Below are 15704 nucleotides of genomic sequence, written 5' to 3'. Positions count from 1 at the left end.
ACAGTAAAAGGTATTTACTGTCTCCTTTTCCTTCACTTCATTTCTCCCCCTGGCCCCAGCTGGCAATGCCTTTGAGTACAGCCATCATACTTCCTTCAGAAATTATTTTTTCAGCTCACTGAACTGGAATACCAAATTTAAGGTCCATATAGTCATGCACAGACATTTTACAGAAATTTGAAAACTGAAATTGGACTTTAAACAGAAGACTTACTGCAACATTAACTATAAAACTGCTAGCTCTCTTCCAGCAGCAACTCCCATTTGACCATGACAGCATTAGAAATCTAGACGTAAGGGGTAGGAGCTTCTTTGCATACATATAACATTGAAGTCCATTAAAGGAAAAATATACGCTCTAGATACCTTGTGAATTATGTGTTTCAGTGTAGTGTTCTCCACACTGGACATGCATAGGAGGCAGTATAAATGGGTGTTGTCTTGGCTGAAATAAAAGCACAAGGGGGGGGGGGGGGTGGAAAAAAGCATTAGGAACTTCGTTTTCTACAATTTTTGAGGCTAAACCAGGAGAAATGGTTCTATGCCCTTTCCACCGAATACTGGTCTTTCTTACTCAGCCAAAGACACATGGCTTGGCATTTCTTTATAGAAAAGAGAATAACATTTTGTAAATTGTTTGCTAAATTTTGTTATGGAGCCCAAAGCTGACCAGTTAAGACTCCTTTAAGCTCAACCACTTCAGAAGACGACATCCAGACTCACAGCTCGCTTAGAACTTTTCGAAAGTTTATTAAAAGCCTTTGCCCTTGAAGAATTGAAACAAAACGTAACAAACACCTAATCAGGACAAAGGCAGGAGATGGAACAAATTCAAGGACCTAGAACACTGTTATACAAACAACAGGAGCACATCTGGACTTAAAATAACTCTGCAAGTTACATGAATATCGGATTCCCTAAGTAATGAATTGGAGCCTTCCTCCAAAAATCTGCAAGAAGCTTTTTAACACAACAGGTATCACAGGGGCCAATTCAGCATTAAATCAGCAGGATCATTTACAGTGAAATAAATCACAGCTGATGTATTCACCAGCCTTGTCCATTGGTTAGACCGATGCGTTTTGCAACCACATTTTACCACTTGCACTGTAATGTCCTGTCTGGTGTCGCTGAGAAAAGTTTATGAAACATACTTTGATATACAAAGTAAGCAGAAAGAGAAGGAAGACACTCTTGTCTCGTGAATACTTCTTCCTTAAGAGTGGAATAAGGGCTTTTCATCTAGGCTGATTCAAGTAGTTCAAAATATTAAGGAATACTGTAGATGCCCAAGGCAAAAAAGAAATGCCAAATAATTTACCTTTGCATGCACACGCACAAAATGAACAACACGCAAGTTAGCTACTGAAGGGGGGTGGGGAAGGGGTTAAATTTACATTTTCTATGTAAATGGGGAGAAAGAATGAGAATCAAAGAAACTGAGCATGCCTATGAATTCTTGCATACAAAATAGTTGTGCTAAGCCAGAGCTGGAAGATGACAGAAAATATTTCTGCTATAACAATTACTTTCAAGGGTATAAAACCCTACTTTCACTGAACAGTCTGGGCAAAGGACCCAGCTGCTGACAACCCGAGTAGCAGAGCTTCGCGTGGAACAAACCAAGATGTTGGAAAGCGTAGCAAATGGGGAGCAGACGAAAAGTGCAAGGAAAACGTTATTTCTACTGGGAATGTATAGCACACCTCCTTCTTTGTGATAGATGTTATGGAAGGTATCTGCAAGAAATTAGGGATTATTCTCTTGTGGGGTTTTGGTTTGGTTTTTTTTGGAGGCCCATCTGCCTCTTCTGATGAAACAGGAGAAGCTTGAGGTCTGCAGAACATCAATATCCAACTTAAGCATCACTTAGAATTATTTTTTTTTAAAAAAATGAGCTAATTAAACATATCATCATATTTAGATCTCCTACACTGAGGAGGTTTTGCTGGAAAACCAGCATCACTGGGTGGCCTGACAGGAAAAAGAAACTGCACAAAATGGCTTTAAAGTAATAATAAAAGACAGGTTCACCATGATGCCAAAACCGTATAAAGGGTCATAATCTGAAAATAATTAATATGATCCTCAGTGAAGTGGCAGAGCCTCAACCCAAGGATCCCACTTCACTTCCCATTTATGCCTACTGATTTATTACCCTACAAGACAAATGAATAGGTATGTGTATAAAGGTATGTACAGTGCAGACAACAGTCAGGAAGGTTTATTTTTTTTCCCCTCCTCAAAGAGAACTGTTCCAACAAGTTAACAAAACAGCTATGAAAAAAAGTTGAAAGTTCAACGTGAATGGTTAGCAGCCTAGTTCACTTTTTAATTGATGAGCACACATTACTCCTCTTGATTTTCCTGAGAGTTTGGGTTTTTTAAAAAAACTTGTTGCAGGCTTATGTTCAAAACATAAAGAGGCAGCAGGATTTGTTTTTCCTTTGAAAAAGTAGACTTCCATTTTTCATCTCTAATATAGAAGGCAGCACTGTCTTTCCCCTTGTGATATATATGGGGCCACAGCATAAGAAGACAAAGCACATTTCATTTCTTCACCTTCGGTTTTTCATAGTCATCTCTAGGGACCGAACTAGCAGATACCAAAAATATTGTAAACATGCCTCAGAGAACACAGTACACCGCCTGTGTATTGCATCATGACACGTTAGAAACATGCTAAGAATGAAACGACAAAGAAATCCAGAGCCAGCTACAACAGCTTTCCTTCCAGCGGCTGGGAAACACAGAATGCAACTTTTAGATCTAATGGACCACCCATGTGCATACAGGAAAACAGCCTGTGCTGAAATCTGCAAAGATAAAGCCACCCTAATACCAGTACCTGCTCGAGATTAATTTTGGAACATTTTCACAAGCTGTAACCACACCATGGGGATATGTCAAGAAAACACTCCTGCCCACATTAGCCAATTGCTGTGAGGCAGAAAGCTAACGGAGTTATCACTCTGGGAAGGTCTACAAAACAGCTATAACCTATTTCACAAATGAAAACTAGCAACCTGCATACAGATAATATCGCCCTCGGTCTAAAGGACCAGCAGTGCTGTTGCTACTCTTACTTATGAGGTTCTGAATTACTGTAAGAAATAGCGACATACTAGATGTTAAAATTGATCCAAAAACATCCTTAGAGCTGACGGCAGAAAGAAAGGAGGAAAAAAAAAAAAAAAAGAGTCCCACAGATTTTTTTGGTAAAGATTTCAAGAAAAAGTTATCTAGTTTTGTCAGATTTACAGTATTTATGGAAATTAAATGGGAACAAATACAGTTTAAGAAAAGCTCTGAATCACAATCCTGTATTGATTGTAATAGTTTTACTTAAAATCCCCAGAACTTCACACAGGAAATAGGCTCTTAACTCAAGAAGTTGATAAACTGTAAGTTTACTTTTTACAAATACAAAAGGAATGGAAGAAATGCGAAAGAAGCAGCTGTAAAATTATGTAGTGACGGGGTTTTGAAGTATACAGCACAAGACGCTTCAAATTCTAGAGGATTATTTTCTTTACATATTGAATATAATCTCAAACCAGTAGAAAAGATGCTCAGTTTCTGCAGGGCAAACAAAAATATAATGCCTTGAAGACTGTAATTTTTAACACTCAGTGGTGATATTATCCAGTTAAATTAATCAACCTGGGCAGCCACACCCTTGAAACTCATTCCAATCATATCGCCTACAACAAATGACTTAATGTGCTTATTTGAAATTTAGAAAGTATTCCATTTTTTACACAATGCCCCATCCCATTAGAAATGGCATAGACATTCTTAGAGACCCCACACCAAGGCACATACCAAGGATGACCTACTCCACGTGGGCCGTCGTCGGATAGGAGGAGGAGAACTTGATTGCCTGTGTAAGAAAAAGTACAGAGAAATACTCGAAACTACAATATTTCAATTCTGATTCAAGAATGGATGGGAAAAACAAGAGATGAAGAATCTGTAAGTATTGCTCATTAATGAGATTTAAAAAAATATGACTAAATGAAAACATTCAGGTCCTTCTCTAAATACATAAAGTATTCCAGTTCCAAAATATACATGCCTTTTGTTCATTATCCAATTTTGGCTTACTTGGAAACACAAGAAAGAAAAACTCTGGTTTAAAAATGAACCAAACAAACAAGTATCTTAAGCAATAAAAACTGAATATGGCACAAAGACACAGTCTCAGGTGACTTAAGGTGAACATTAAAACAATGACAACTTTATGAAATTCATAGCAATCACTCCAAAGCAATGTGCACAGATCAGGAGGGGAAATCAAAGCAACTGGTTAGATAATACTAGCAGAGCCACATACAATGTTAGAGTAGCCAGGTGCAGTGGAAGGAACAAGAAGTGTAGGAGGAAAAAAAAAAATGAGGAAGGGAAAGAAACAAGTTGAAGGAGGCAGAAATATAGTGCTTACGTGAAGAGAGGAAAGGTGGAATTTGTCCTCTTACAGTTTCTGATCTGGTGGATGATGTTATGTGCGATTAGAGGAAATGCACACAGGAAAACAAAAAACTATCATTTTAACAGAGGGCAGGAAAATTATTTGGCTAGAAAACACACATGGGCATATGCTGTCATCAATATATGTGGCTTTAACACAGAAGCTGATACCACATGAGACTGTGGTAAGAAGGAGAGCTGTTCTAATTGCAAAAATACATTTAAATTCCAGTTATTTCCCTTAGTGACCTCATGACATTCCCTATTTTCATTAGTCCAAATATTTTTCAGTTGTATATGAAGCCGCTACACACATCCAGTTCATGATACCCACATACTTATGGCTTGGTGTTTAAAAATAAACATGATCAAAAGCTATTGCTTCTGTGGTCTGGATTATGAACAGTAATAGAACAGTCCTCTCTGCTGACCCCAATATACAGCTTCAAAGGGGAAATACTCCAAGATGACAGACTATGGTATTTTGTTTTCTTTCTTGACTGTCACAGGGGAGACAATCAGGAGCTTCCTTTGAACTCAATTCCTCTGAAACCTTTAAAATTAAATTTAGTATTGGACTACTGAAATGCATTATATGCTGCTAAGAAACGTCTTTTCTGATCTTCCACTCACCTCCTAAGAACCGTAAACACCATCTGAAACCTAATCAATGTCTCTTTTCTATAAGTGAAAAGATGACTCTATGCAATTCATCTCATTGGTCTCTCCAATACTTGAACTCACCGTATGTTAATATATCATGTGCACATGTAATATTAGAAAGCTAGACCTTCCAATCTTCCCTTCATCATTTTGGCTTTATTTTCCAACAGATGGCATTACCCAGCTAAACAGATGGGATGTCCAGCTCTAAGTAGAGCTGTTGATAGAGATGAACTTCTTCATATCTTTCCAGCTAACTAAGCTGATAAGTTTTGTGAGGGATTAATGTTTTCATTGCTATACAAACCCTTCACATCATAAAAATTTCTCAAAACTCTGAACTTCTCAAAGCAAAATTTATCTCTAACTAAAACTGCTGCATGCTGATACAATGAAACATGCTCAGCTAATAAACTCACTTTTGAATGATAAGTAAAGCCTCATGAATTCCTCCTTCAGTTACGATGAACACACTCGTGTGAGAGGACTAGCTCAAGGCCAGTTCCTTAATAAGTGCTCAAAGTAGAGCCTAAAGGAGAATTTGGGTCCAATTTACTGCTAGTATGGCTATGCAGATTAATGTTCCCAGATGTCCTCCCTTCTTTGGTGCACATAAGAAGCAGATAAATTATATTGCCCAAATTAGAAGATGACAACCTGTGTTTTCCACCGACCTTAGCTGCTAGATGGGTAATGCATCTTCAAAATGCTACTGCAATTCACTTTTGGCATGTTAACACATGTCACCTTTCACTCCTGTTTATACTAATACTCTGAGGTTATGAACAGCAGAGACCAAGGGCTTCAATTTAAGATTCTCTGTCAGATATGGCTGCTTGGGGAGTATCAAACCTTACAAGGGTCAGAATGAAATTTCATTCTCAATTGTCTGTTCTTGTTGGTGGTTAAAACAAAACAAGAAAAAAAGGGAAAGGGGAAAAGAATGACACAAGTGACTAGAAAAACCAAACAAAACCAGACACGCCAAAACTCAGAGCAATTCCAAAGCAGGGTGTCAGAAAACAACTCTGAAGAAGGAGTACTCACTCTGTGCAGATTTTGTTCTGTTTGTAAAACTTGTGTCTTGCTGCAAACAGCCGTGAAATATATTTGGCATTTTCAAGATCATCCTTTAAACACAAGAAAACATAGGGGAAAAAAAAAATATATCTAATCATTCATTTTGTTATCCTTACCGAGAAGGAACAAAGAAGAATTTTAAAAATCCAATTGCAGTAATGCTTGGTAAGGTCCATCATGTACAGAATCTGGCTGCCAAGAACATGTCTAGTGCCCTCAAGAGCATTCAAGGCACTGAATTACTGAAATACAGTGACATGCCTTTACATGCTGCCACTTCACTGCTAAGTCACAGTGGGAGGGAAGGAGGGACAACACAAAAAGAAATGGCTCAAGCTTGCTGGTCCAGTTTCTATACTGGCCTTGGTTCAGGGAGATGCAGAGTGATTTTAAATAGCACAGAACAGCACTGCAGCCCCCTGAGTTCCAGTATGTGCGCACATGGTAGCTTGTGCCCAGTTCCTACAACTGATTATGCTGCTATATTTATGCCAGCATGAAAGAGAAGTGTGGCACTGAGGATGTTTCATCCAACAAGCAGTTCAGTTTTTTGCAGACTTCCCAGCATAGTATACTTTGGGATGCCTGGAAGAGAATACAAATATTGGTAGCTAAACAAAGTTAATTTCACTCTCTGCATAAACTAAAATATGAACTTTGAGGAGGGCAGGGCTTATGGTGAGTAAGCCCCTTTGGGAAAGTGGAATTGTAAAGGTTTATTTTTTAAATAAGCAGCTTTCTTGATGACACCGATTAGGATCTTTTTCTTACTGTGTGAAAGAGCACATTCTCTTCTTTGTTGATCAACTCTAGAACAATCGAAGACTTGTTATGTGCTATATTCCCAATGTCATTCCACCTGTAGAGTAAAAAAATGCGGTAGAGGTTGCCAACACATACATTCAAACATTTCACAAACACATTAAGAATCCCTTAGTCAACATTAGTCTCATTTTATGGGAACGCTTTTCAGTAGCTGTTTGGTGAAGAAACATGGTCAGGAAAATAAGAAAAGAATAAGGATATCATGCTCTGATTAAAGGAGAAACAGATATTCAGGTCTTAACCTAGAGCAGGAGAGTTAAAAGCTCACTTTAAAACCACGAATTTAAAGACTCACAATAGAAGATACATTGAAAATACATTAATGATAAACATTATACTGAACTGTGGCATTTTTGAACTGATTGATCTTAGCCACATGTAATAGAGATTTAAAAAAAATTTTTTTTTAATAGTGCCATTCCTCTCCAAATGCTGTTTCCAACTTTCCTCCAGTGCCAATTCTTCCTAACGAAGCTTAAGTTGACAACATGGTTATGTAGGCTATGCATACCACATTAATACTCTGGTTTTATGTTTGCAATCTTTTTTTTTCCAAGTAATTGTCAGGTTACCCAAGATCAGAGTTATAATCTTCTTACAAATAGCTGACAGACATTTGCGTACATTGCATGCAATCCATGGGGATGGAAAGGACTTGTTTGTTCTGTTTGCAGCATGCATTCCTCTTCATGTCATGGCAGGATGCTTGAAGTGCATATTTCCACAGAGTAAGGATCCCAGCACCAACTACCACTTCTACATGTAAAGAAACTTCTTGCTTTTGTCACCTAGCACAGTTAAAGTATTCTCTAATTTCTTCTCAAAATTAAATACGCAAAATATCAGCTACGTGGAAAAGGGAGCCCTAACATTTTTGAAGATGACCACTAAGAGCCCTTTTAAGGCAAAAAACCCCAACATTCCAGCTTAAGCCTGACACAAGCCTTAGCTACTGACTAAAAATTAGTGCTCCTCATAAAACACAATTTTTTGGCTGCGCTAATGTTCGTATTCTAGTAACAGGGACTAGTAAAAATCCACTTCAAGTTGACACTGACAGTTAACAGAAATACCCACCAGACCAGCAGTAAAGAGGAGTGAGTGAAACCCTATCCTCCCTGGAATCATGGAGATTTCTAGCAACATTTTAATACAGAACAAACTTTTGTAAGAAGTAACAAAACCCAGAAAAGTAAGTTAATGGAAACACTTAAGTGATTCTTAATAACCAAAATAAACAGCAGAACAAATAAACAAGTGACACAGACAGGATTTTCAAAATTACGGAATGAGAAACTTCAGCTTTTTTTTTAGTGGGGCACCTAAATATGGCAACCAGAATTTCAGAAATGTTGAGTGCCTAGGCTGCCAACCGTGAGGTTTAACAGATTTGCATTCAGAAGCATCAAAGCAGCAGACATAAAGGCAAGAAAAGAAAAGGGATCAAAGCCTTGTAAGTAGAACAAGATACATGACAGACAACTACATCTTTCTTGCCGTCAAACCCATTCACAGACATCAGAAATTATTCTTTATCACATCTCTTACAGCCAAGAGGCCAATCCTGAAAACAGCAAGGTGACTACTCCTTAGTTAGAGGATTGGCCCTATTGAAGCCACATAAACCCCACACGTGGAGCTCTGAAAAGAAACTTGCTTTAAATACAGAAGGCCCTAGCTTTTACCTATAAATCACAGTTTTCCTTCCAATTCTGTTTTTTATGAAGATTCCCATGAAGAAAATACCGAGGTGTATGTCATTTCCATGATTATCCTGCAGAGAAAGGATACATATTTAGTTTAATAAAGAAACTTGCCAATACATGCAAATGCACGCTGAACTACCAAACAGAAGCCCGTCTTCAGACTGAATGCAGGACTAACCCTTGACTAATCTGTATTTTGCTGATTGATCGGACTCCAATTTTCACCATTTCAAAGCAGTTAACACTTAACTAGATTCATTCTATTGATTAGTGAAAACAGATGAAGTCTAAACGAGCCCAAGGTTCTCCTCCACCAAACACCACACACACCACAAACTGGCATTCATTGTATAATACCCCACATTCCGTATCATTGTGATTATAGCTATCTAGAGCCCATACGACTACCAAAAGCAATAGTCCTCTTTCACATTCACAGCATTTCTCCAGTCACCTGTTAAAACATGTCGAGATTTCAGAAAACCACACCTGGAGATGGAATCCTTCTCAAAAGCTGTACCCTTCACGGTTCCTCCTTTAAGTACTCCGTGTAGAAGTTCACAGCATGTCACTCTAGACAGTACTTTTATCTCCATACAGATACATCCTCCATTGTTTTTCCATTATTGGATTAAATATTCATCTTCATGTACCACATAATGTCCACTGTTCGTGCATTGTTTTTCAGAAGTTCTATTGTTTTTGTGCCTACCCATGTCTCCTTGTAGCCTCCTGTTTGAACATCATGTGCTCCTGTTCCATTTTGCAATCAGTTGTTTTCTTAAAAATGCTTTTTTTTTTTTTTGCTACAAAAGCTTAATGCTGTTGACAAAGAGATTTTCTACACTGATCAACAAAAGCAAGTCCCCCTCAGCTGCATATATAGTAATTGATTCACACTTTAAAGTGGTAAATAAAAATCATGCTAACACAAAGAGTGTGGTTAAAAAAGATCTGCTAGAAGAAAGGATATGAGAGAAGTCAATGCACTACACATGAGCAAATTCTAGAAACCATCAGGCATCCCTGCATTTTAGTAGATCAGATTAGAGCTGCTCTCCTGGCCTTGCTATACTTGATCCCCAGAAGGCAACAATGGAGTATCTACATCTGTTTCTAACTATTAAGTGTTAGGCCTTTTGCAAACAAATGATGGATGCCAATTTTCAAGGCCTAGCCTGTGCACAGATTCTCAGTGCCGCATAGACCCGCATTCTTCCACATATACAAGACAGCAGAGGTCCTACAAGCAACAGTCTTCAGTTTAGTCTGATTAGAGGACTACACATTCCTCTGCCTTGTTCCAGAGGCAGCTTTAGAAGGCAAAGAGATTGGGAAAACGTTGGGGAAAATGTATGTATTTGTACACATATACACATGTGTGTGTATACATACATCTATATAGAAAGAAAGAGAAACATATATCTAATAGTATTTTCTAACAGGAACAAAAGAGAAATCTTTTTTTTTTTCCCTCCAAATGCAATTCTGTTTGTCTACAAGGCCAGCACGCTGCTCTTTGATGCAAAGGTAACCTCTTCCTGCAGTTTTGCAGAGCATCCAGTCCACTGTTCATACTTATCTTACTGACATGCAGTAATATCTAATAACAATCCCAACACAGAAATCTTTTGCAGCAGCATGCAGCATTAATCCAAATTAATTTGAGGAAAACACTGATTTCATTCATTGGCAATAAACTTTCCACAATTTTTGTTGTTGGGTAGGGGTTCGTTTTTTTTGCCATTTAGCTCCTCCTCTGCAGCCCAATTTTGAGATTGGCTAAAAAATCAATTTTGACTTCAGCAGAAAGCTTTTTTTGTTTGGTGTGGGGTTTTGTTTGGTTGGTTTGTTTTTAAATTCCAAGTCAACTTTAACTAGCAGAAAAACTGACAGCCAGTTGCTTAGCAAAAAGAAATGGGTCATGTTGGTAATGGCAGGTTTCAGTTTCTCAGCACAAGTTTATCATGGTGGGATGTACTCCATAAGGCCACGCAGACCATTCATGGCAGAAAGGGGCTTCCAGCAAAGGGAAAGGGACTAAAAATGCAAAATAAACCTTGAAACCTTCTCTCAACTTTAAATGTCTGGAGGACCTGTCTGCACATGTGAGAAAACAAGGAAAGGTAAAGTTAATGCTTGGTAAATAGCCACTTAGAAAGATATGAAAAGGTCTTATCTTCCTATCCTGTTAAAGGAGACCAGAGTTAAGGTTCATTTGCTTCAGCTGCTCTCCCTCAGACAGCACTCAAAGAAAAGCAAGGAGCACCTCTGCTTCCCGAGTGAACAGGCCCTAGCATATAGCAACCTCTTCTATGAAAAGGATTTTGGTGGAAGAGAAGTAACACTACAGGCCTAACATACTCTCACGCTGCAATGTCCATTCAAACTACCAGCAGTCATTTCACGCTCCAGAACAGTGAAACAAGTCCCATCTCTTTTGGACAAACACAACTTGCATGTGTTCCAAAGGTTGCTGCAAACTCCTGCATTGTTTGATTCAGAGGTTCTTTTATAATATACACTAACATACCTTCACAGGGAAAGTTTCCTGTCCAAACCCATCAAGGCGTTCCACTTCATTGATGTACATTAGCTCAGCTTCTGCTGCTGTAATGCCGCTGCAATTAGAGTAACAAAAGGCAGCAAATGGTTCAGTATTATACGTACACAAAAAATACTGGTGAAAAAAAAAGAGATATTCACAAACCACTTCAGAAGACACTTTGGAGATGCTGCGTAGAAATGCACAAGACAAAACTAACTTTCAGTATGAGGATCATAATCAACAAGGGGAGGAATTTTACTGAATGTTGCTAAGGTAAGGTACAAAGCACAGTTCAAATTATAGGAGGAAGAAACTGAACTGATCACATTACTCAGTTTCTTCTGCACACATCAAATATTTTCCAGGCTTTATTACAACATCAGGACATTGCATTAGATTGTGTCTAGTTCTGGATGGCAAATTTGAGCCATAAGGGACCTAATTTGCATAAATAGTATACAAATCTACTGAAGTTGCTTAAAATGTCTTAAAAGGGAAGACATACATTTTCATGTTGGCTGTTCAAAAATCAGGTGCTAAATTGAATGTTGAGCAGGTTCTCTTTCATAATCGAGAACAGATCACCTGAAAACTTTTACACACGTGTCTACACATGCTGCTGTCACAGCTCAGGAATTCAGAAATTTCAGTTCTCAAAAGCAGGTCAGAATAGATTGCAGGTTGCTCCAAAAGAAGGACACTATTAATGTTTCTCCTCTTTGCTCCTCCTTACCACAGCTTACAAACAGAAATATAGGAACCGGATAAATACTTGGGAGAAAGAGGGAGAAAAAGGAGGTGGAATGTGATCTACTTACTGAAGAGAGGATAGGTATTTGCTCTTTGAGTTGCAGAAATAGCACTAAAGAGCACAGCAGGGAAGGGAAATCTTTCCTTTCAAGTCTGAGTTAACCAAGATCGCACAAGCAGCTCATGGCAGCTTTATGGCCAGCTTGGAAGCTGGTTGCATCAAAGGCCCAAGCTTGCATTCTAACTCAGACTGAGAATCATGTTCGACTCAGAGATTCGTATTTGCCCCTTTACAACCATTTTCTGTCATATAATGGGAGTGCTGCACCTTTCACATAAAATTGAAGTCATGTCACTGTCATAGTAAAGTTTTAAATGCACATTCATAATATAACACAAAAGATTATTTCCAATAACATATAGACACCACCATTTTTTCTAAGAGCAACGCTCTAGAGGTTTGAGTACTTCCACTACCAAAACATCCAGATGACACGGAAGAAGCCTGCTTACGAAGAGGGTATTTGTACTGAAGCATCAATACATACACTCCTAGCTTATTAACTAGTAACAGCATATTGTATCTTTTCCACAACTAGACTTAAAACCCAGCTCCTGTTATTTCTCATTTCCATTACATTGCGAGCATATGTATCGCCCCCTCTCTCTTGAATGAGAGAAAAACCTCAGACAGATCCTTGGACCACCTCCGATCAAGTCACAGGGTTTTTCACCATGAGGATTTCAGTCAAACCAAGACGACAAAGGAGTCTACTACATAGTGCAAGTAGTGTTACACATGCTTATTAAACCTTATGGTGCAAATGCTCATTTATTTGGGATTAAGTTCCTCAGCCATTTTGTGTTCACAAGAGGCAGATAATCTTTTGCAACAGACTAATTAAAAATCTAGCGAGATGTAGCATAATAGTAACATGAAGATAGACTAGTTTACTCCTGCCAGAAAAGCTTAGGGAGGATGGAAAGTCCTAGGAAGATGATGACAATAAAAAAAACATAATCCAAATCTTAACGTGTCAAGCTCACCTGTGAGTTCGATGCTCCTGAGCAACCTTTTGAGTCAGCTCTTCCAAGACAGCTTCATCCTGGGTCCAGTCCTGTAAAAAGACGAAGCAGCATCAAAACCTAGTTATCCAAAGAGAGAGATGACAAAAGGCAGGACAGGAATTATGATGGCAGATGTTTCAGGATTGTAATTACCCTTCCGAGTAATTACAGAGAGAGAAGCTATCAGCAACTGCACTGAAAATTCAGAGCATGGGATGCTGAAAATCTGCAAGGAGAACACAAGAGTCTGGATTTTTTATAGCTTTTTATATTATTTTTTTTTGCGGGGTGTGGGGGGGAGTAAAAAGATACTGTTAAAAATAGGGGTAAGGTGCTTATTATTCCAAAATAGAGAACAGAATATAGAGCGCAAATAAGGGATCTTTTCCTGGATAAGGACCAAACAAGTCTTTAAAAACACTTGGAAGTCCACAAATTAATATATACCTTTTAAAACAGCCCAAAATAATGCAGACAGTGGAAAACCCAGTCATGGCTATTTTCTGTCCTGTAGCCTACAGGCACTACCTTCACCATGTTAAAAGGGACTGAAAGTTTTGCTGCCTCTTCAAATATGTAATAAAATGTACTTTATGCTTGCAACACATTTCTGAGTAGAAATTTTTATCTTCTGCAAATTTAATAATGTGTGGTAGAAACAATTCTGAAATAATTGGGAGCAAGTTAATAAAGGAAGTCTGCTCATAAATTCAAGGCAAAAAAAAAAAAGGAAGCTGAAAAACTTTCTTGCAAAACCTCAAAGTTCTTCTTTTTATTTAAAAAAGCCTTAAGGCTGCATGTAATGTACTTAAATACACTGCCTGTTTCTTGCTCAATGGGGCCCTCCCTCTGATATTTGCTTCTGCCACAAAAAAATGTGAAAGTGGTAGCGTGCTAATGAAAAATGGCATGGTGCATGCCTATGCACAGCTACACACCTGTGGGGTGTACTGTGTACATAACTTTGTTCTTTTCCCTGCTGAAGAAATGCCGTTTGACACACATTGTAGCCTCACAAGATCAAACAGTACAAATGTAGCTGCCCCTCCCTCATCCACCAGCTCACTTCACTAATGAATTTATAGCAACGTTCTTGTTGGGGGCTGTTTCTACGCCCAAGATTCACTCAAATCCTCCCACTTGCTTCAGGACTAGTTTATATCTGCAGCACTTAGCAACTGTCACTGAACTTGCAGTGAAATATTTACTACTACGTTATCCGCTCCTCCCCAGAAAAGCAAAGACAAGTAGTTAAAGAAATGTCTAGAGTTGATCTAAGAGTAGACTTCTGAAGACTGTAGGAAGCAGACTTTGCTGATTTTGTTAAATTTAGCAATAGTAGCACGGCTGAAAGGCAAGACACCACAAAGTGAGCACATGCAAAACAGAAGACCACAACACCATGTAGGCAGCGGACTAAAAAATAGAGGTTCGAGGAGATGGGCCCAAAGAGTAAACTGCTGCTGAACCACATAGAAATTAACCACCTGAAAGCTCATCTAGAGGCCTAAACCCTCCTCTATTTTTTATTTTTTTCTTTAAATAGAAAAACAATCTCGGTTATTTTTCGGAAGTTCAGTAATTTACAAAGTGACAGCTTGACAACACGTATCTGTGTCTGTATTTGCAGCCATCTTCTTTCCCACTTAGGCTATCGTACACGACTTCATAATCCATCAACTATACACATCATCATTAAGGCGGCCTACCAAAGAAATCCTACTCCACCAGTCAGGCTAACAGAAGTTTCTTAGTGAAAGGTCAATAGTGAAACCACATTCTAGCTATACAAGGAACATTCAGATCTCTATACATAAATTCCCCTTCTTCCTGATGACTCTCTTTTTCAGGTGGTATTGAACTCAGTCTGCCAGCTCAAAATTGCACTTTCACTTCAAGACACTGTGCAGCTGTCACCTTTTTGGACTTCAGAATGGACTATCTGCTGCAGTTCCTGTACAAAGAGCACCGGTAAATGGGATGAAATGCTTCTGGAAGTGCCTTTCTCAAGCCTTCAAATTACAGTGAGATGAATCATTCTCTCTCTACCGCTCCACTAATTGCAGAGGGAAACCAGATGCCTTAACTTCTAGGCAGCTACACTCAGGGCATGGGAACCCCACCCCACTTCCAAATTTTTTTTCCCCAGTTAGAAAGAATTCCAAGATCTTTTACACTTTATGAAGCTTACACTCAAGACTTGTGTTGATGGATCTGTTCATTTAAAATAAAGCCAGCCTTAACCTCAGCAGGCTTCTTTTTTTTCTTTAATCTACTCTCCCAGAGAGGCTCAATGTCATGGATTACAAGTGCTTGGCATTGTCACCAGAGTTTTGAACATCATTAGTGACCTAAAACACTTCCCTCAGCATTCAAATTATTTGCTAGTTTCCAATGTAAATTTGAAATAAATTTACAGGACAGTCCCTGGAGACCTGATTCATGCTTCACTTCAGTCTAATAGTCAGCTGATGTAAATTCACATTCTCTTAAGGAAAGGCTGCATGATTTTTCCGGCGACACAACATTTACATCAGCAGCCTTCATATCCCCTTGTTACACCATGTTACTAATACTGCAGTACAGCTAATACA

General features: G+C 38.6%; 1 protein-coding gene across 5 annotated transcripts in view; it reads right to left on the bottom strand.

Annotated features, from left to right (window-relative positions):
- The window catches only part of PTPN14 (protein tyrosine phosphatase non-receptor type 14), a 129692-nt gene that overhangs the window by 26336 nt on the left and 87652 nt on the right, over window positions 1-15704 (bottom strand). For all 5 annotated transcript variants that reach the window (XM_054194490.1, XM_054194488.1, XM_054194492.1 and 2 more), the window contains exons 6-12: window positions 13090-13160; window positions 11278-11365; window positions 8724-8812; window positions 6985-7072; window positions 6181-6263; window positions 3826-3883; window positions 367-445 (exon numbers count right to left, since the gene is read on the bottom strand). In XM_054194490.1, coding sequence (XP_054050465.1) covers window positions 367-445; window positions 3826-3883; window positions 6181-6263; window positions 6985-7072; window positions 8724-8812; window positions 11278-11365; window positions 13090-13160 — 556 coding nt within the window. The remainder of the gene's footprint in view (window positions 1-366; window positions 446-3825; window positions 3884-6180; window positions 6264-6984; window positions 7073-8723; window positions 8813-11277; window positions 11366-13089; window positions 13161-15704) is intronic.

Source organism: Rissa tridactyla, chromosome 3 (genome assembly GCF_028500815.1).
Source record: "Rissa tridactyla isolate bRisTri1 chromosome 3, bRisTri1.patW.cur.20221130, whole genome shotgun sequence".
Lineage (NCBI taxonomy): Eukaryota > Metazoa > Chordata > Aves > Charadriiformes > Laridae > Rissa > Rissa tridactyla.
This window is presented reverse-complemented; position numbering and strand designations above follow the sequence as displayed.